The sequence below is a fragment of the Prinia subflava genome, chromosome 2 (genome assembly GCF_021018805.1).
Source record: "Prinia subflava isolate CZ2003 ecotype Zambia chromosome 2, Cam_Psub_1.2, whole genome shotgun sequence".
NCBI classification, from domain to species: domain Eukaryota; kingdom Metazoa; phylum Chordata; class Aves; order Passeriformes; family Cisticolidae; genus Prinia; species Prinia subflava.
The window spans coordinates 113,030,187-113,046,697 of NC_086248.1; the positions used below are offsets into that span (position 1 = coordinate 113,030,187).

A 16,511-nucleotide genomic window follows, 5' to 3' on the forward strand; every position below is an offset into this window, starting at 1 on the left:
TGGCTAGCTCAAAACCAGAACAAGGCTGAGGAGCTGCTTTCCCTGTCAGGTTTTCGTAGTGGAGCTGCTCAGTGTCTGGGAAAACACTTGCAAAAACATTAGCCCCAGGTAAGGCTGGAGGTTTGCTTAGCCCCCATCTCAGACTGGAGCTGAAAGAGCAAATAATTGGGGACAAGTGCAGGAACAGGATAAATTCCTGGGGCATTACAGCATTGCTCTGCCCTGCTCACTGCAGAGGCAACAGTCTGGTTGGGTTTGGATCCTAGGCTCAGGCTTTAGGAGCAGCTGTTGGGAATAAATGTCCAGCAGCAGCTGGGGAAAGTTACTGAAATACAGAGCAGACTGGGGATAGCAGGAGGTGCTGTAACATTACATTTTAATGCCACAACTCAGCTGTCCTGCTGGGAGTGAGCCAGGCACAGGGACCTACAAGCCCTTCGGCCCTGGCTTTCGAGATGTAACTGGCTCCAACATCAGCCTTCTGCAGAGAGGGAGCACCTGCATGGCCACCAAACACTGCCAGAGAAAATCCTGTGAGATGGCTGCCCTGAGACAGACGTGACATAACAGCACACTGAGAAAGGCACCAAGGCTGCTGCTTTAGCTGGGAAATTCAGCTGTCCACAGGACCCATTTCCTCAAAGGACTCTAGGCTCCCCATTTGCTATTTTCTGCACAGGAAAATCCTGGCAAGACCAAAGAGGACAAGGCTGATTTCCCAGCCCAGCCATACTTCCCATTCTGCACCTGCCCAGCACCAGGGGCTGCCACTGCAGATGTGCCATCACCCATTCAGAGATGCTGGTGTGATTTTTCCAATAAGCTGCTTCAGAGCTGAGGCTTGTTCCTCCAACAGCTGGTTCTTCTCCTCCATGCTCTTCTGCTTCAGCTCAGCAGCCTGCAGGGCCATTGCCAACCTCCTGTTCTCTCCACGGAGCTCTTCAATCAACAGTTTGTTCCTGGAGAGTTGGGCCTAAAGCAGGGACGGGAGGCTTCAGGTTCAGCATCCCATGCAGGGGTACCACATGGGCAGGGACACAGCACCAGCCCCTCCTGCACTCACCTGGGCGTCTCCGAGCTGAGCTGCCCTCTCTGCCAGCACAGCTTCAGCATTCCTCAGACTCTGTTCCAGCCCCTCTGCCTGCTCCACGGCTGCCTGCAGCAGCTGCTCGTGCTCCTCCTGCAGCGGGCAAGAAAGCCTGTCCTGGGGTTGTCCCAGCTCTGTGCTGGCCTCTGGCAACCCTGGACTGCACATTTCCCCCAGGGCTGTTCCAGGACCCTCACACTCCTTGAGGCAGAGCAGGGGGCTTCATCAGAGGTGCAGGGTACAAAGAGCAGTGGGACAGATGTCTGGAGCATCACAACCTCCCCTAGGTCTGCACCCAACCACTTCCAAGACAAAGCACAGATTTTCCAGCAATGTTTTCTATTTTCACTGGCCTCTCCCAGCCATGTCCAGGAAAGCTCAGGGAGAGACAAAGTCTCCTTGGATGCCTGCTCATTTGAATTCCTTAGGTTTTAATCTGCCCTATCTTTGCCCAGAAGACAAACTCACAAAAACCCAACACCTGTTTGCTCAATCCCCTGGAGATAAATCCACCTGTTTGAGGGCAGGGCAGTGACTGGAGTATTCATGAATTTGAAGGTAAGTGCATTTTCCAAGTGGATTCTTTATATCTAGTATTTTCCACCCAAACCTGTGGCTTCAATCACAGCTGCCTTCCAGCCAGGCCAGCAGTGTTCCCTTCACAATTCCCTTGACTGAGCTCCTGCAATAATTCCCTGCTTACCTGGGTCCTGAGCAGCTGCCTGCACATTTGCTCAGCCTGCTGCCTGAGCCTTTCCTGGAGCTGCTGAGTCTTGCACTGTTCCTCACTCAAGGTGTTCTGCAGCTGCTCAAAGTGCTTCTTTGGCACCATGTTGTTCATCTGGGCCTTGGCCTGCTGCAGCTGCAGAGTGTGCTGGGCCTGGGCCAGGCTCAGGTTTGCTTTGGCTTCCAAAAGCTGGAACACAGTGAGGTTGACAGCTGGTTACAGCTTTGGGCTGACCATGAGACAGGCCTGGGCTGTGTTCTAGGGGAGAGGAGAGTTTAGCAGCCTCAGCTCTCAGCCCAGCATGGGCACAGCAGAGCATGGCAGTGCTGCTCACGGGGCAGCCTGCAAAGCTGGGTTTGAGGGCACTGAGCTGCAGGAGGAGAAACAGAGACCCTCTGCTGAGAGATGCTCTCCTTGCTGAGCAGTGAGCAGCAGGAGTTGCTGGAGGGATTCTCTGGGAGGGAATCCCAGCACCAAGGGCCTCGAGGGCAGGAGACAGAGGGGGCTGCTCACCTGGGTCTTGGATACAAAGGGCAATCCTGGTACTAGGAAGCAGGTCTGGTCCAACTTTGCACCAGGGCTGCCTAGGAATGGCTGGCATGGGAAAGCTGTGCTTTGGGTCCCCAGGGTAGAATGCAGGAGAGGGACATTAACACGTTGGAAGGTTTCTCACATAGGCTTTCCTCTCTCTGTCCTGGTGATCTGAGTTTCTCTCTGACCACCTCGTTTCCCTTCCCCCATCCAGCCTTGTCTGGCTGCTGTTGTCCCTTCCCAACCCCTTATCCAATTCTGCCACCCTTCCAGCTCCTCTGTCAGCTGAGCCACGGGGAGCCACAGCTCCTGACACCCCTTGAGAGCCACCTCCACTCAGCCTCGCTCCCCTCTGCCCAGCCAGCCTGCACAGGACAAGCACAGCGGGGATATCACAGGGACAGGCAAGCCAGGAGCTCTCCCAGCTGCACCTGGCCTGGCTTCAGCAGGAGGGAGAATCCTTTGTCCCCCACAAAGAGGAAAAGGACAACTTTTTTCTGGGGAGGGTGTCCAGCACAGCCCCAGGCAGGACAATACCAACATCAGAGACCACTGAGCAGCCTGCCATGGAAGGAAGGACACCCACCTTTTCCTGCGAGGCCTGCAGCTGCTGCTGGAGCAGCTCCATCTCCAGCCAGCAGGCTGCATGCCTCTGGTGCTGCTCCAGCCTTGCAGCAGTCTCTGCTCCTCGTGGCCACTCGGGCTCCAGAAGCCTCTGGCTCTGCAGCTGGGCAGTGCCAGGGCCATGGCCGTGACCAGCCTTGTGCTCAGGGGACTCACAGCCCAGCTGGTGCCTCCTGACATCCGGGTGAGACAGCTCCTCCTTGTCCTTCTCACTCTGGAAAAGGTTGAGGAACAAACAAACAAACAACAAATCATGCACAAGAGGCTTGGGGTGGGAACACAGGCAACAAACACTGAGCCACGTGGGCTTGAGACTGAGTGAGAGAAATCTCAGGGAGAAAGAGTGGAAGTGGTGGAAGTCATTAAAGACTTTCCCCTTCTGTAAGGCTTTTGTCACACAAGTTTTCACTGCTTTACAAGTTATAAGATGAAGTTGGCTCTTCAAAGCAAGCCTGGCTTTGAGTGTTTGGAACTTTTTTGCTCTCCTCTATGAACACAGGCAGTTTTTGTCCTTCACCTTCTCTCTACCCAACTCACTCCCATTTTTTCCTGCTGGGAAAAGGGATAGGATCAGCTTCAGACCAGAGAGCAGCAAGGCACAGCCCCCCAGAGGAGAGCCCTGTTTTGGGTAGTCCCACATCTGGTTTTGGAATGCAACAGGAAGCATTTGTTCACAAGCCAGTCTCTTTGACCTACATGGAGAAATTTAAGACGTGTTTTACTGTTTTTAAGATAGCAAGATCATCTAGCAAGTAGAGGTAAGTTTACTGAAGGACCAACAAAAAGGTAATAAGAAAATACTACTGAAAACTCTTTTCTATCTCTCACTATTTTAAGATACAGTCTTTGCTGGGCACAGCTTTGTAGAACATGCAGGGAAACTTAGAGTCTTGAGATAAATGCACTCACTAAGGGGAGTTTAGATGTCTCACTTCAAACAACTGCAGTCTTGCAATTCTGCCCAGATTTTCTTCCAAATTAGAACAGCTCATCAGTCATGCTGTAGCAGTGGTGCTTACCAAGCAATCAGGACATCTCCCCCAACCCACTCACCTCCGTTTCCAGCTGCACCTTCAGGTCCTGCAGCTGCTCTTGGAGCTGCTCCACTGGGGGTGACATTTCTGTAAACACAGAAGCAGGAAAAAGAAGGCTTGGAGAGGGATGTGATGGCACAGAGGAGCCCTGTGAGGGGAGGCCTACAAGACAGGACTGATCAGGATGGCTGCAGCTTCGTCCAGTCCATACAACCCCAAAAGATGGACATTTCCCTCTTGGCCAGAAGCTTTTATCTAATGCTCAACTTGAATTTTCCAACCCACAGTCTGGGGCTACTTCCTCTTTATTGCATTGTTTCCCCAACATCTTCAACAGTGAAAATCTACCACAGCTGCCTGGTTCACAGGTTCCATCACCAGCTCTCAAGTTGGAAAACTCTCTTCTGCTCCATCTCCCTCCTCCTCACCACCCATCTTCTCCTTCTTCCTCCCACAGCTGCCCAGTACAGAACTGGCAGCAGTAGCTCAGCACAAGCAGCCTCCCCACGCTGCCAAGCAAAGGTGGATGCAGAGGGAGCTCTGTTCTTGCTGAGAGGACGGGCACTGAGCCCTCCTGCACGTTACCTGCTGCTGGCAGCCCTGGCCCAGCCCTGCTCCCCTGCAGCTGCAGGCGCAGCCGCTGCAGCTCCCTGCGCAGCGCTCCGTTCTGGCCGTGCAGCACCTGCAACAAACACTGCTCAGGACACAGGGCACAGGGCAAAGCTCCTGCAGCACCAAGGGCAGGAAGGGCCTCCCCCAGCCCCAGCACAGCCTTCTCAAACAAAGGCAGGCATGAGCCAAAGGAGAAATATACCCCCAGATTTCCAAGACCACAAAGACACACAGGTTAAAAATGCAAGACACAGAAGTTTAAAACAGGAGAAGGGAAACAGAGGTTGTGCTCATGCCCCAGAGAGCCCCACAGCACCCTGCAGGAGACACAAGACACACAGCACCAATTCATGGACCACACACACAGAGCAGATATCTGGACTGGCTTACCTTGACTCTCTAGCAGAGTTCAGCAGCAACAAGTTTTTTAGGGTTTTTTTTAAAGTAGGGGCAAGGAGAAGGAAGGGAAAAACAAAAAGATAGAAGACTTAAGGTGTTAATATGGTTTTCAAATTAGGAGAACAGCTTTCTCCTCGTGCTCAAGAAGAAATCCAGCAGAGCCCAGGGTGTCCTTAACAACAGAGGTACACAGCTCCCTAACAAAACAGTCCACGGCTAGGAAGGAACTTAGGATCCACTCCTACTCTCTCCTGCCAAAATCCTAGCAAGGCAAACAACCCATGGAGGGCTCTGAGCAAGGCAAGAGGGATCCCTCTGTGCTGTGATCAGGTGTGGCTCCTTCAGCTCCCCCAGGGCCATGTCACACACGTACCTGGCACTGCCGCTCGTACTCCAGCACGATCTCGGCAAAGCGCTCGCTCTGCTTCAGGAACTCCGGGCTGTGGGACTGCCCCTGCTCCAGCTGCACGAGGAAACACTGCTCAGCAGGAAAATCACCTCCAGTGGAGACTCAAAAGCTCCACTAAATCACTGGGGTCATGCTGCTACACCCAGGCATTCAACACAAGGCTCCCTAAAGGGCAGGAGAGCTCACACAAGGGGAGACCATAGCGACTGACACAAAATGTGCAAGATCGATTTTTTTATGAATTCCTGAAATGTTCTGCAACAGCAAAAGGTTACCTTATCCTTCACAATGTGGTTGAGCTCTTTCTGCAGCTCCAACACCATTTCCTCAGAGGCTGACAGTTTCTCAGCCATCTCTGTGACCTTGTTTTGTAGCTGTGTGTTCTCCTGCAGATAAAATGGAGATTTCCCTGATGCAGTGGGCCCTGACATGGCAGGATGGGTTTATCAGCCACAGGTTCTCAGCAGGGAGCTGTAAAACTGGCATATCAGCACACCAAACACAGCACAGCTCCCAGGAGACCCTGGACATGGCCTGAATTTGGCCAGCACAGGGCTGATCTTTGCAGTGACCAGGTGGGGATGTGGCTAAAGCCCAGATGGCACTCTCCCTCAATTCCAGGGAGAAGGACGTGCCTTCCAGGGAAAACGTGGCTGCTCTGCAACAAGCATTGTGCATGTAAATCACCTTCTCTTTTGTACACTTTTGTGGTTAATATTGTTGTTGTCACTGGTTGTTTCTCAATTTGCTGTTTCCAGCAAACTGTTCTTATCTCAACCCAGGCCTTTGCCTTCTGTGCCTCCAATTCCTCTCTCCAGCCACTGAAAAGCAGGGAGAGGGAATAAGCAAGCAGCAGTTGCTTTGGAGAGTCTTGGTAGGAGAACTAAACTGGGGAGGACCATCCCTGAGCCACGACAGGACAGCACATTGCTGATACCACACGGGCTCATCCCTCCAAAGGACAGGAGTGGGTTTTGCACAGTAGGAGCTCGACAGCCCCACAGGATCATCTCCTACCTCTGCTCCCCAAAACTGTGGTTTCCCCCACAGCTAACAAGGGCAGCAAGTCCCGAGCTATCTCCATCTGTGCTTCTACACTGAACAGGACTGGGGTAATCCCAGGCAGGCAGACACCATCATCTCTGCTTCTGACATGGTCCCTGGCACAATTTAACTTTGGTCATTGTGTTTTCAGGGGTTACCAAGGGCCAAACCACTGCCAACAGACAACCCAGCAGCTTAGTAATGCCACAGCAAGGTAACCAGCCCTGTGTTTAACACAACTGTACGGATGTGGCTGATGATTCTGCATCACCTTCCTGTTCTTCCCAACGAGAGCAAAGTGAACCATCTATATTTGTCACCACCTCTGCTTTGCCACCTCTGAAAGAGCAAAGATGTTTCATCCAAGGCAGTTTTACTTACGTTCATCACGTGGTTCAGTCTCCCTTGCAGGTTGGCCTCTTTGCCCTGCAGGAGCTGTGTATCAGCTTCCAGCTTCGCCTGGTGACTCACTGCCTGCTGCAAAAGGAGATCTTTCACCTCTATTTCTGCCTGAAAATTCCTGGGGGAGAAAAGCAACAGGGTTGGGACAACCAGAGCATGTTCCTGGATGGCCACAAGGTGCAGCCACCCCCCTCTCACCACGCACAAAGCAGGAGATGGGAGCTTGGTTGGAAGGATGCTGAGACCCTGGTGGGTGGAGAGGGGTCTTGAGGGGCTTTCCTGCCACTGACACGATGGCAAAACAAGTGGGAGTTTCAAAAGGAACACCGGGATGTGTCAGCACATTTTGTCCACGCCACCAAAAGAACCCCTCCTACCTGAGCTGGCTCTGGGTGTGCTCGAGAGCCATGTGCTGCTCATCCAGCTCCCTGCCCAGCTGCAGGCAGTGCCTCTCTGCCTTCTCCAGGCTGAGCCTCGCCGTGTCCCTCTCCCTGGCGATCTGCCTCACCTGGGCCCTGCAGACACAGCGAGCAGGGCGTGAGGAGACCCCTCAGGCAGCCCCAGCAGGGCTCTCCTCACGGGGAGCAGCGCCCTTACCACAGGCACTGCAGTTTGTATCTGTAGGAGGTGCCAGCTGCATGCTGGGGGCCACTCCTGGGGACCATGAGGGTGCTGTCCAAAGCTGCAGGCAGCCCTGCCAGGCTCACCTGCTCCTCCGTGCTGCTGCTCCCCCTCTGCAGGAACAGCACAGGCTGAGATCACTTCCTCCCTCTTCTAACAGCCCTAACAGCATCTCTGTTGGTACACCATCTGAGCATCCTCCAGTCTTTCAGGGATGCCCCCTCATCTCACAGATAAGCCCAGATCACACCCACCCCCACATCCCCCCAGCCCTGGGTGACCAAACCCATCCTGAACCTGGCTGCAAGCGCTTCTCCCACCCCAGGCAGTGGCTCACTTCACCCACCACAGCAGATCCAGGCAGAACCTGGGACCCTGAGGATCTCCTCTAAGATCTTCCAGGGCTCAGGTGGCAAAAAGAAGTTGAGGCTTGGCAAATCCAGTGCCTTTGGTGATGCTGGAGAAGTGATGTGGGCCCAGGAGAGGCTGCTTCCCTGAGGGTTCTCCTCTGATGCTGAGGAAAAAACAGGAGGAATAAGTCAGTGGGGCAGAAGAAAACTGATGGTTTTCAATACCAAAGGAAATTGGCAGAAGAAAAGTGATGGTTTTCAATACCAAAGGGAAACTTCAGAGACCAAATCAATACTGAAGAACATTTCAGAAACAACCCCAGGCTGCCAGGAAGGAGATGTCCTGAGCTGCCCTCATGGCAGCTACAAGAGCAGGTTTGCAGGCACAGACCTGCAAATTTGGTCTCCCTGCTGACCCATCAACACCAGTACCCACAGAAAGACCAGCACTGAAAGCTGTACCACCTACAGGGTCTTGTGAAAACTGTCACATGGGCACTGGCAGCCAACATTCTGTTTGACCAAAGAGCAGAACCCAGAAAGCTGGTACAGAACTCACATTTCCAAAAGCACCAATTTTGTACCGGGTTCCACCTTAGCGCATTAATGTGGTGTTAGTTCAAAAGCAAATGCCTTGCCAGTCCTTGGAACTGAGAGGGAGAAAGAAGTATTTTACATCAAACAAAGAAAACGTGGATGAAGCTTGTTCATGCACTAAAAAAGAAGACAATCTGTGTCACATGTGAGGTGCAGAGACATCACTTCTGAGGTCAGTATTAGAATTGGGGTGATGTTTTTCCTCTGCTAGGATGTGCATCCCTCTCCCTCCCGTAACAAGACGAGGCTCAGCAGCTCCCTGTCGTTCTGTATTACAATCCCAGACCACCTAGGCAGGGATTGCTCCTACTCGGGCAGCTCCCAAGGAACCCTTCCAGTCACCATGCAGTGGCTGCAGTACAGACCTTATCTAAAACATGTCTTGCAAGGGAAGAATTCTCCCCAGGTCACCGCCCTCAGATGCCTGACTGATGTCCATGGAATCACCCACTTGTGAAAAGAAACATCTTGGCCTGAGTTTTCGCAGTAAACCCTGATCTTTAGCCTCTTTTTTTTTCTCTCTTTTAATTTTTTTTTTTTTTATGGGGGCCACGGGGAAATGGATGGAGAAACCTTCTTAAGTGTGTGATGTCTGGACTCATGTCTGGATTCCCTACAGGATGGTTTCAAAACATCAAACACAAACGAACTGTCCTGTGTAGGGCACTGGCAATGACTTCACTGTTCCTTACCCAAGGTTAGTGGAATTCACCTCACGGAGCTGCAGATCAAGACCATCAACCAGGACGCTTTTTACAAACCTCATCCCACGGAGCTGCTGAGTCCTGGCAGCTTAAGAGACACCGACATACCGTGGAGAACGGGCTTGTGCATCCGTGGGGACGCGCACACGGCAGCATCGGCTCGGGCCCGCTCGGCGCGGCCCCGCTCGGCTCGGCTGGCTTCGGCCGGGCTCGGCTGGGCTCGGCTCAGCTCGGTTCCGTTCGGTTCCGTTCGGCGCAGCATCCCCTGCCCTGAGGCTCCGCGCATGCGCAAGCCGCGCCCACAGCCCCTGCCGCTCCCGCCCCCCGCGCAGGCGCAGTCGCTCCGCAGGGCGCGCGGCGGGCGTTGTGCGGCGGCGGCGCGGCCATGGCGGGGTCCGCGGGGTCCGGGGGCGGCTCGGCGCGGAAGCGCCTCATGAAGGAGGAGGACATGACCAAGGTGGAGTTCGAGACGAGCGAGGAGGTGGACGTGACGCCCACCTTCGACACCATGGGCCTGCGGGAGGACCTGCTGCGCGGCATCTACGCCTACGGTGGGCGGCGGGCGCGGAGGGGGCAGGGGCGCGGGGAAGGGACGCGGGGCCGGGACGGGCTGAGGGCTCGGAGCGGCTCGCGGGCCGGGGCAGGGCCCGGATGCGCGGCCTGCGGCGCCTGCGCCGTGCGGCCGCCGCCGGGGCCTGCCCTGACGGTGTCCCTTGGGTCCCGCAGGCTTCGAGAAGCCGTCGGCCATCCAGCAGCGAGCCATCAAGCAGATCATCAAGGGCAGGGACGTGATCGCCCAGTGAGTGCGGCCGGGGGCGCGGCGCGGGTGTCGGGCACGTTCCCTGCCTTGAGGGCGGAAAGCGGCATCGGCCGCCCGTGGGCGTGGGCTGGTGCCCGGCGGGGTGTGCGGAATGACCTGAAATGGATGCGACACTGGGACAGGCTGGTCAGAGCAGCTGTGGCTGGGTGTCCCGTCCCTGGAAATGTTCAAGGCCAGGCTGCATGATGCTCTGGGCAGCCTGGTCTGGTGGAAAGTGTTCCTTCCCGTGGCCGGGTTGATGGAGCTGGATGTTGTTTAATTCCCTTTCAGTCCGAACTATCCTGTGGTTTTATGATGTGACAAGCAAAACAGAGAAATTGTCTAACTTGTTGTGATCCTAACAGTGGTTAATGCCAAAGTTTATGAGTTTATTTAGTCACTGTAAAAAGTATGTCTTAGAGACAAAAAAGGATATGCATCCCATTGAAAAAAAACTTTCTTGGTCACCTGTGCAAGTTACTAGCCTTGCAAATTGCATTGGGTTATCTGTCGTTTACTTGGAAGAAAGTGTATGTGTGGCAGATGGCAGCAAGTTAAAATGCTGGTGTGATAAGGAGGGAAGGTGCCAGAGCTGGGGACCCTGGATGTTCTGTCCCAGGTTCTCAAAGCTGCCTGGCAGCAGGTCACACTGTGATCATAACAAGCCTGTGTTGGCCCTGCCGAGTTCTTTGCAGTGGAGGGGTGGGAGAGAGCAGAGGGGTGGAATGTGTTTGGATTGCCTGTGCTGTTTGTCCAGACATCTCCAGAGTGTTCACCACACGTCTGCTCCTCAGGTCACAGTCGGGAACAGGGAAGACAGCAACATTCTCAATATCTGTTCTGCAATGCCTGGACATACAGGTAATCCCACAGCAGCACATGCTGAAAGTAATTTTTACTAAATCACTGGTCTTCATCATACAAGTGTGTTCTTTAGGAGTGAATAAATGAAGCTTTACATTGAAATTCTTTAATTATGGGCAGTGAACCTCAGACAGAATTCTGACTGAGAACTTCACCAGACTTTGTAACAATTTGACTGTTAAAGCCAGTCTGGCAAAATAAGTTCAGCTGATGTCTTGTCAGCGTAAAGTTGTCTTTAGTAGCTGACGTCTTTCACCTGTGAGGGCAAAGTTAACCTCTCAGCAAGCAGAATTGTCTTCAGACAATCCTAACAGCATCATCAGCCTATCAGAACAACTCTGCCACACACGGCACACAATCAAACCTAGATTTTTTTGACTGACAGCTGTTTGCTTTTGTTCTGCTCAGGGGCATCGTGTCCATCCAGAAGTTTTGGGGTGTAACTTGGATGTGTAGATGCAATTGAATAAAGGGGGGTTTTCAGTGGGCTGGGATTGTTACTTATCTGTCACTGTGTGGGGACGTAAAAATAAAGGCTGCATATGCTAAGTGGAAAGGGCAGCTTTTGCTTTATTTCTGTAAGGTGCTCATGATACTTTTAGAGGCTTTGTCCTGGAGTCCTTGAGCAGTGCAAGGTGTTTATCTGAACCAAACACACAGAACTGAAGGGCTTGAAATTTGGTCTGTTTTGCAAGAAATGTACACACTTTGTTTATCTTTAGCACAAGATTCTGATAGAAATCTTTCAGCTGTGACACTTCACAGCTTCGATTCAGTGAGGCCCATCTCTCTTGCACGCTTCCTCTGGCCTGTGACTGACCTCTGGCATTCCGTGTTTTCCCCAGGTTCGAGAGACCCAAGCCTTGATCCTGGCGCCCACTCGGGAGCTGGCTGTGCAGATTCAGAAGGTAGGAGCACTGGGAGCCCTGTCTGGAGAGCACTGCAAGGCCTGGGGCCAGTGCTCTGGCGTTTCTGTAGCACAGCTCAGAGCACAGCTTCCACTTTTTCTTTCTGTTCCTGAGAGAAGTAACAAAGTATCATCTGGTACAGAGCTGTTTGCTCCTCGGCATTATGTTCATTACTGTGGCAGTCTGAGGTTTTGCACAGCCCTGACTGAGTTTTTAAGGCCTGATGTTGTGGAGGTTTGGGTGACAGACATTAAAAATTCCCTCTAACTCCTTGTGCTGACACCTCATTAAAAAACCCCCAGCAGGGCTGCACAGACCTGCATCCTCACAAATGCAGCCTCGAGGAGAGCTGGGGTAATTAATCCAGCTCTGTGTATCCACACAGGGGCTCCTGGCCCTGGGAGACTACATGAACGTGCAGTGCCACGCCTGCATCGGCGGGTACCAACGTGGGGGAGGATATCCGCAAGCTGGACTACGGGCAGCACGTGGTGGCTGGCACCCCCGGCAGGGTGTTTGGTAAGGAAATTCAGCGTTTATTGTAACACCATTAATGTGACAGCAGGGTGAACTGGAACAAGGTAACAGCTTACTGCAGGTGTGCCTGGAAAGGGCTGGACAGACATCAGTGGTGGTGGGATTTTCATTTTCTCTGTTTGTATTTTGCCTTTCATTGGTGAGGTGACTCTTTATGTGGTGGCTTGGGAAAAAGGAGTATGACAGTCCCTGAGTCTTCAAGGGGACAGGAGCCAGGCCCACATGAGTGCCAAAAATAGGCCCACATTTTGTGTGTCCTGGTGGTTGCTCCATCTTTGTTAAATGAGGTGCACTTGCAGCGGGTACCGTCTGGCTTCACTGCATAGAGAGTTTAACCTTTACTGTTTAACATTTACTGTGGCAGTTACCACAGGGGTAGTGTTGGCCTTCGGGCTCACATTTCTGTGTCTGAGAAACACACAGCCCTGACACAAGCTCCTGTCACTGGGAGGACATGAGCTGGTCCCAGCAAGTGAAAAAACACAAACAAAAACCTAAAAATTAGCAGCTGCCTAACTGGGTTGGTTCTCAAACAGGATTTGGGGATTCTGTTGACAAAAAGTTCATCTGGCATTTTGTATTTCTCTCGTCTCTTCCTCCTCCTCCACACTGCCCTGACAGTGGTGGGAGCAGTATGGGCTCACTTGCTTTCAGAGCATCCTCATCTCACACAGTGAAATCTTACAGATATGATTCGTCGCAGAAGTCTAAGAACTCGTGCCATCAAAATGCTGGTTTTGGACGAAGCAGATGAAATGCTCAATAAAGGTAAAAACATTTGTCTCCCTTTTATTTGCTTTCTCCGTGCTTCTTTGAGATTCCAGGGTGTCCCAGCTAGCAGGCCCATTTCTAAAAGCTGGTTTTTAAGAAGATAGACAATTACAGTTAGTTGTAGGCTGTAATAGGTGAAGCTCCATAAAACAGCTTGTCTGATGTTACTGATCCACACAACAATGTTCATCCCACAGTACAGACCCAGCACTGAATCCCAGATCAGACTGTGAAAGGGGAGGATGTTTGGGAGGATGTGCTAACTGTGCTGTGTGCTTTGGTTTGCGCTGCAGGCTTCAAGGAGCAGATTTATGACGTGTACAGGTACCTGCCTCCAGCCACGCAGGTGGTTCTGATCAGCGCCACGTTGCCACATGAAATCTTGGAAATGACCAACAAATTCATGACAGACCCCATCCGCATCTTGGTGAAACGGTGAGTGACTCTCCTTGGGGAGAACAGGGACTCTGAGTTGCTCCAGCCCTGGGCAGTTCACAGCACTAACTGATTTCAATGTACAGAGAGTCTCCTGTGTTCCTGCTCACCATTCCTGAGTGTCTGCAGATGTGCTCATGTCCTGTTTTTCCAGCAGGGGCTGACTTACCTCCCTGCCTTTATCCTTGTCCAGTTCTGTGTGCTGCTGCTCAGCCTGGCTGTCCCCTCATCCTCCCCATGGACAGCAGTCTCTCCTCATGGAAATCTGTCCTTCACACTTACCCAATTCCTGGGCTCTCCCAGAGGATTTTTTAGGCTTCCTGTTATAATTTCCTATTATATATCAGGCAGAAAACCCTTTAGCTGACTGATCCTCAGTGTTCTTGGAGTTTACACCTGGTGGTGTCACAGGTCCTTGTGCACTGGAACTTGGGAGGAGTCTCCCTCTTGCCTGAGCTCTTACACTGCCCCGTGTGGTACATTTGAGGTGATGAGAAGGGAAATATTCCCCTTTGGAGCAGGCTGGCTGGAGCAGAGCAGTTCCAGTCTCTGCTGAACAAGTCATATTCAGGGCTCTTCTTACAGCTGAGGTTTCCCAGGACCTTCTAGAGCAACTTGGACAGCACACAGGGCAGAGGGGTGGTCTCTGGTGAGGCACCCCCAGCCCTTCTCACTGCTACTCACCTGCTTGGGTGTTCTTCCCTGCAGTGATGAGTTGACCCTCGAGGGAATCAAGCAGTTTTTCGTGGCTGTGGAGAGGGAAGAGTGGAAGTTTGACACGCTGTGCGATCTCTACGACACGCTGACCATCACGCAGGCTGTCATCTTCTGTAACACCAAGAGAAAGGTACAGGGGCTATCAGAGGGGCCTGGTGCTTCCTGAGGGTGACTCAAACAGTGCTGGGTTAGTTATGAGGTCTGCTTGCTCCCCCATTTGGAAACGGTTCAGTAGGGCCATAGGTTAAACCTTTGGGATGTGCCTGACTTAACAGACAGACCTGATACAGCTGACAGGAATTGCCTTTTTAGAGAAGTAGGTAAGAATGTGCTCAGTCTAATTGCTTATAATTCCTGGAGCAAAACCACACTTCCTGAATAAATGCTCTTAATTCCTTTCCCTTCAGGGCCTGTGGAGCCCTGTGTCACACAGCTGATGCTCTGTAAGCAGTGTTTACTTGCCTTTGTCCCAGAGTGCTGTGGAAGTGTCTCTCAGTCCGTAGCAGCTCATCTCAGCAAAGGCTCTGCAGCACAGCTGCTGGGTTTGGCTGTGTGAGCACAGGGCTGAGCCAGGCTGTGTTCACAGGTCGACTGGCTCACAGAGAAGATGAGGGAAGCCAACTTCACCGTTTCATCCATGCACGGGGACATGCCCCAAAAGGAGAGGGAGTCCATCATGAAGGAGTTCAGGTCTGGTGCAAGGTGAGTGCCCCACGCAGCGTTGCTGACATCGTGCTGCCTCAGGGCAGGGAAGCTCATGAAACCTCTCTGTCAGGGCTTTGTCCAGCTCAGATTGAGGAGAACTCTGATTTCCATCTGTCTCCTGTGGTGTTGAAGGGTTGAGAGATGGCCACTTTCCCAGGAGGAATGCTCATACCTCTGGGTGTACAATTAGTCTGTTGTGTTTTGCTGAAGACGTTGTGAGTTGCTGCATTTAAAATACATGAAGGAAGAAATGTTTGTGCTCCATTCTGAGTATTTTGAACACTTGGGAGCATCCTTCCTTCTGAAAGATCCAGGCTGTTCTGGGCCTGTCTTGACTGAAGTTTGGTGATGGTGCAAGAGATTTCCCTGCTTTCCCTGCAGCAGAGCTGTGGGTGCTGCTGGTGGGCCGTGGGCAGGGGAGCAGGAGCAGCAGGGGATGCTCTGTGCTGGAGCCTGGGCGTTCCCAGCAAAGCCCTGACTGTGCCCTTCTCTCTGCAGCCGAGTTCTCATCTCCACGGACGTTTGGGCTCGGGGCCTGGACGTGCCTCAGGTGTCGCTGATCATTAACTACGACCTGCCCAACAACAGAGAGCTCTACATCCACAGGTAGGCTGGGGCTGCCCGGGGCTGGGGGAGCTCTCCCTTCCCCCGGCTCCATCCCCTGTTCCCGTGCCTCGGCTGGGGGAGCTCTCCCTTCCCCCAGCTCCATCCCCTGTTCCCGTGCCTCGGCTGGGGGAGCTCTCCCTTCCCCTGGCTCCATCCCCTCTTCCCGTGCCTCGGCTGGGGGAGCTCTCCCTTCCCCCGGCTCCATCCCCTGTTCCCGTGCCTCGGCTGGGGGAGCTCTCCCTTCCCCCAGCTCCATCCCCTGTTCCCGTGCCTCGGCTGGGGGAGCTCTCCCTTCCCCTGGCTCCATCCCCTCTTCCCGTGCCTCGGCTGGGGGAGCTCTCCCTTCCCCCGGCTCCATCCCCTGTTCCCGTGCCTCGGCTGGGGGAGCTCTCCCTTCCCCCAGCTCCATCCCCTGTTCCCGTGCCTCGGCTGGGGGAGCTCTCCCTTCCCCCGGCTCCATCCCCTGTTCCCGTGCCCCGGCAGGATCGGCCGCTCGGGCAGGTACGGCCGCAAGGGCGTGGCCATCAACTTCGTGAAGAACGACGACATCCGCATCCTGCGGGACATCGAGCAGTACTACTCGACCCAGATCGACGAGATGCCCATGAACGGTGCGTGTGCCGCCCTCTGCTGGAGGAGCCCCTGGCCGGGCCTCTCCACACTCCACCCTTCTAACCCTGTCCCTTTCTCTCCTTCCAGTCGCTGATCTCATCTGAAGCCCGTGGCCAGCACAAGTTGTGCCATCTGGTCCCTCCATCGCTCTCTTTCGGACCCACGTCCTTTTATCCTATTTTTGGTCGTACGTTCTTGAGCTGAGCTGAGCTGCCCTCGGGAATTTGTGTAAATATTGTCTGTACTCCCACCCACGTTTTTCAATAAAAAAAGGAAGTTTGACCAAACCTGTGCTAAATTACTTTAGCCCAGCATAGTAACAGGCTGGGAGTTTGGAGATACTGCCATACTTGGCTGACATAATGAAACAAAACATTGGACACTCCCCATTGTCTGGGTTCATGAAATGCAGAGTT

General features: G+C 53.2%; 2 protein-coding genes across 6 annotated transcripts; one reads left to right on the plus strand and one right to left on the minus strand.

The window, feature by feature from the left end:
- Window positions 1–11: 11 nt before the first annotated feature.
- Window positions 12–9,419, minus strand: LOC134547558 (ninein-like protein). Of its 5 annotated transcripts, none has more exons than XM_063391664.1 (14): window positions 9,130–9,419; window positions 8,400–8,490; window positions 7,858–8,004; window positions 7,467–7,603; window positions 7,247–7,384; window positions 6,849–6,987; window positions 5,699–5,809; window positions 5,388–5,477; window positions 4,589–4,685; window positions 4,023–4,090; window positions 2,932–3,183; window positions 1,791–2,003; window positions 1,064–1,180; window positions 12–973 (listed from the first exon to the last, which is right to left on the minus strand). In XM_063391664.1, exons 4-14 carry the CDS (start codon window positions 7,532–7,534, stop codon window positions 785–787), a joined length of 1,482 nt encoding a protein of 493 aa, XP_063247734.1. In that variant the 5' UTR covers window positions 7,535–7,603; window positions 7,858–8,004; window positions 8,400–8,490; window positions 9,130–9,419; the 3' UTR covers window positions 12–784. The 5 variants fall into 5 exon arrangements, with proteins under 5 accessions (XP_063247734.1, XP_063247735.1, XP_063247733.1 ...); XM_063391665.1 differs by having other exon boundaries at window positions 7,828–8,004; XM_063391663.1 differs by having other exon boundaries at window positions 7,837–8,004; window positions 9,250–9,418.
- A 37-nt stretch (window positions 9,420–9,456) lies between these two features.
- Window positions 9,457–16,382, plus strand: LOC134547560 (eukaryotic initiation factor 4A-III-like). The gene is given in 13 exon segments (XM_063391667.1): window positions 9,457–9,692; window positions 9,868–9,940; window positions 10,735–10,801; window positions 11,650–11,712; window positions 12,098–12,151; window positions 12,153–12,231; window positions 12,937–13,017; window positions 13,314–13,455; window positions 14,164–14,302; window positions 14,759–14,874; window positions 15,376–15,483; window positions 15,967–16,094; window positions 16,183–16,382. Coding segments are annotated over 13 exon segments (1,233 nt in total). The 5' UTR covers window positions 9,457–9,526; the 3' UTR covers window positions 16,200–16,382.
- Window positions 16,383–16,511: the final 129 nt, after the last annotated feature.

Excerpts from the sequence above, each read along its gene's own strand:
- LOC134547558 (XM_063391664.1), bottom strand. The coding sequence starts at position 7,534 with ATGGTCCCCAGGAGTGGCCCCCAGCATGCAGCTGGCACCTCCTACAGA. Across the intron at positions 7,385-7,466 it reads TACAAACTGCAGTGCCTGTG|GGCCCAGGTGAGGCAGATCG; the intron begins GTAAGGGCGCTG and ends CTGTGTCTGCAG. Across the intron at positions 4,091-4,588 it reads GCCAGGGCTGCCAGCAGCAG|AAATGTCACCCCCAGTGGAG; the intron begins GTAACGTGCAGG and ends CTGTGTTTACAG.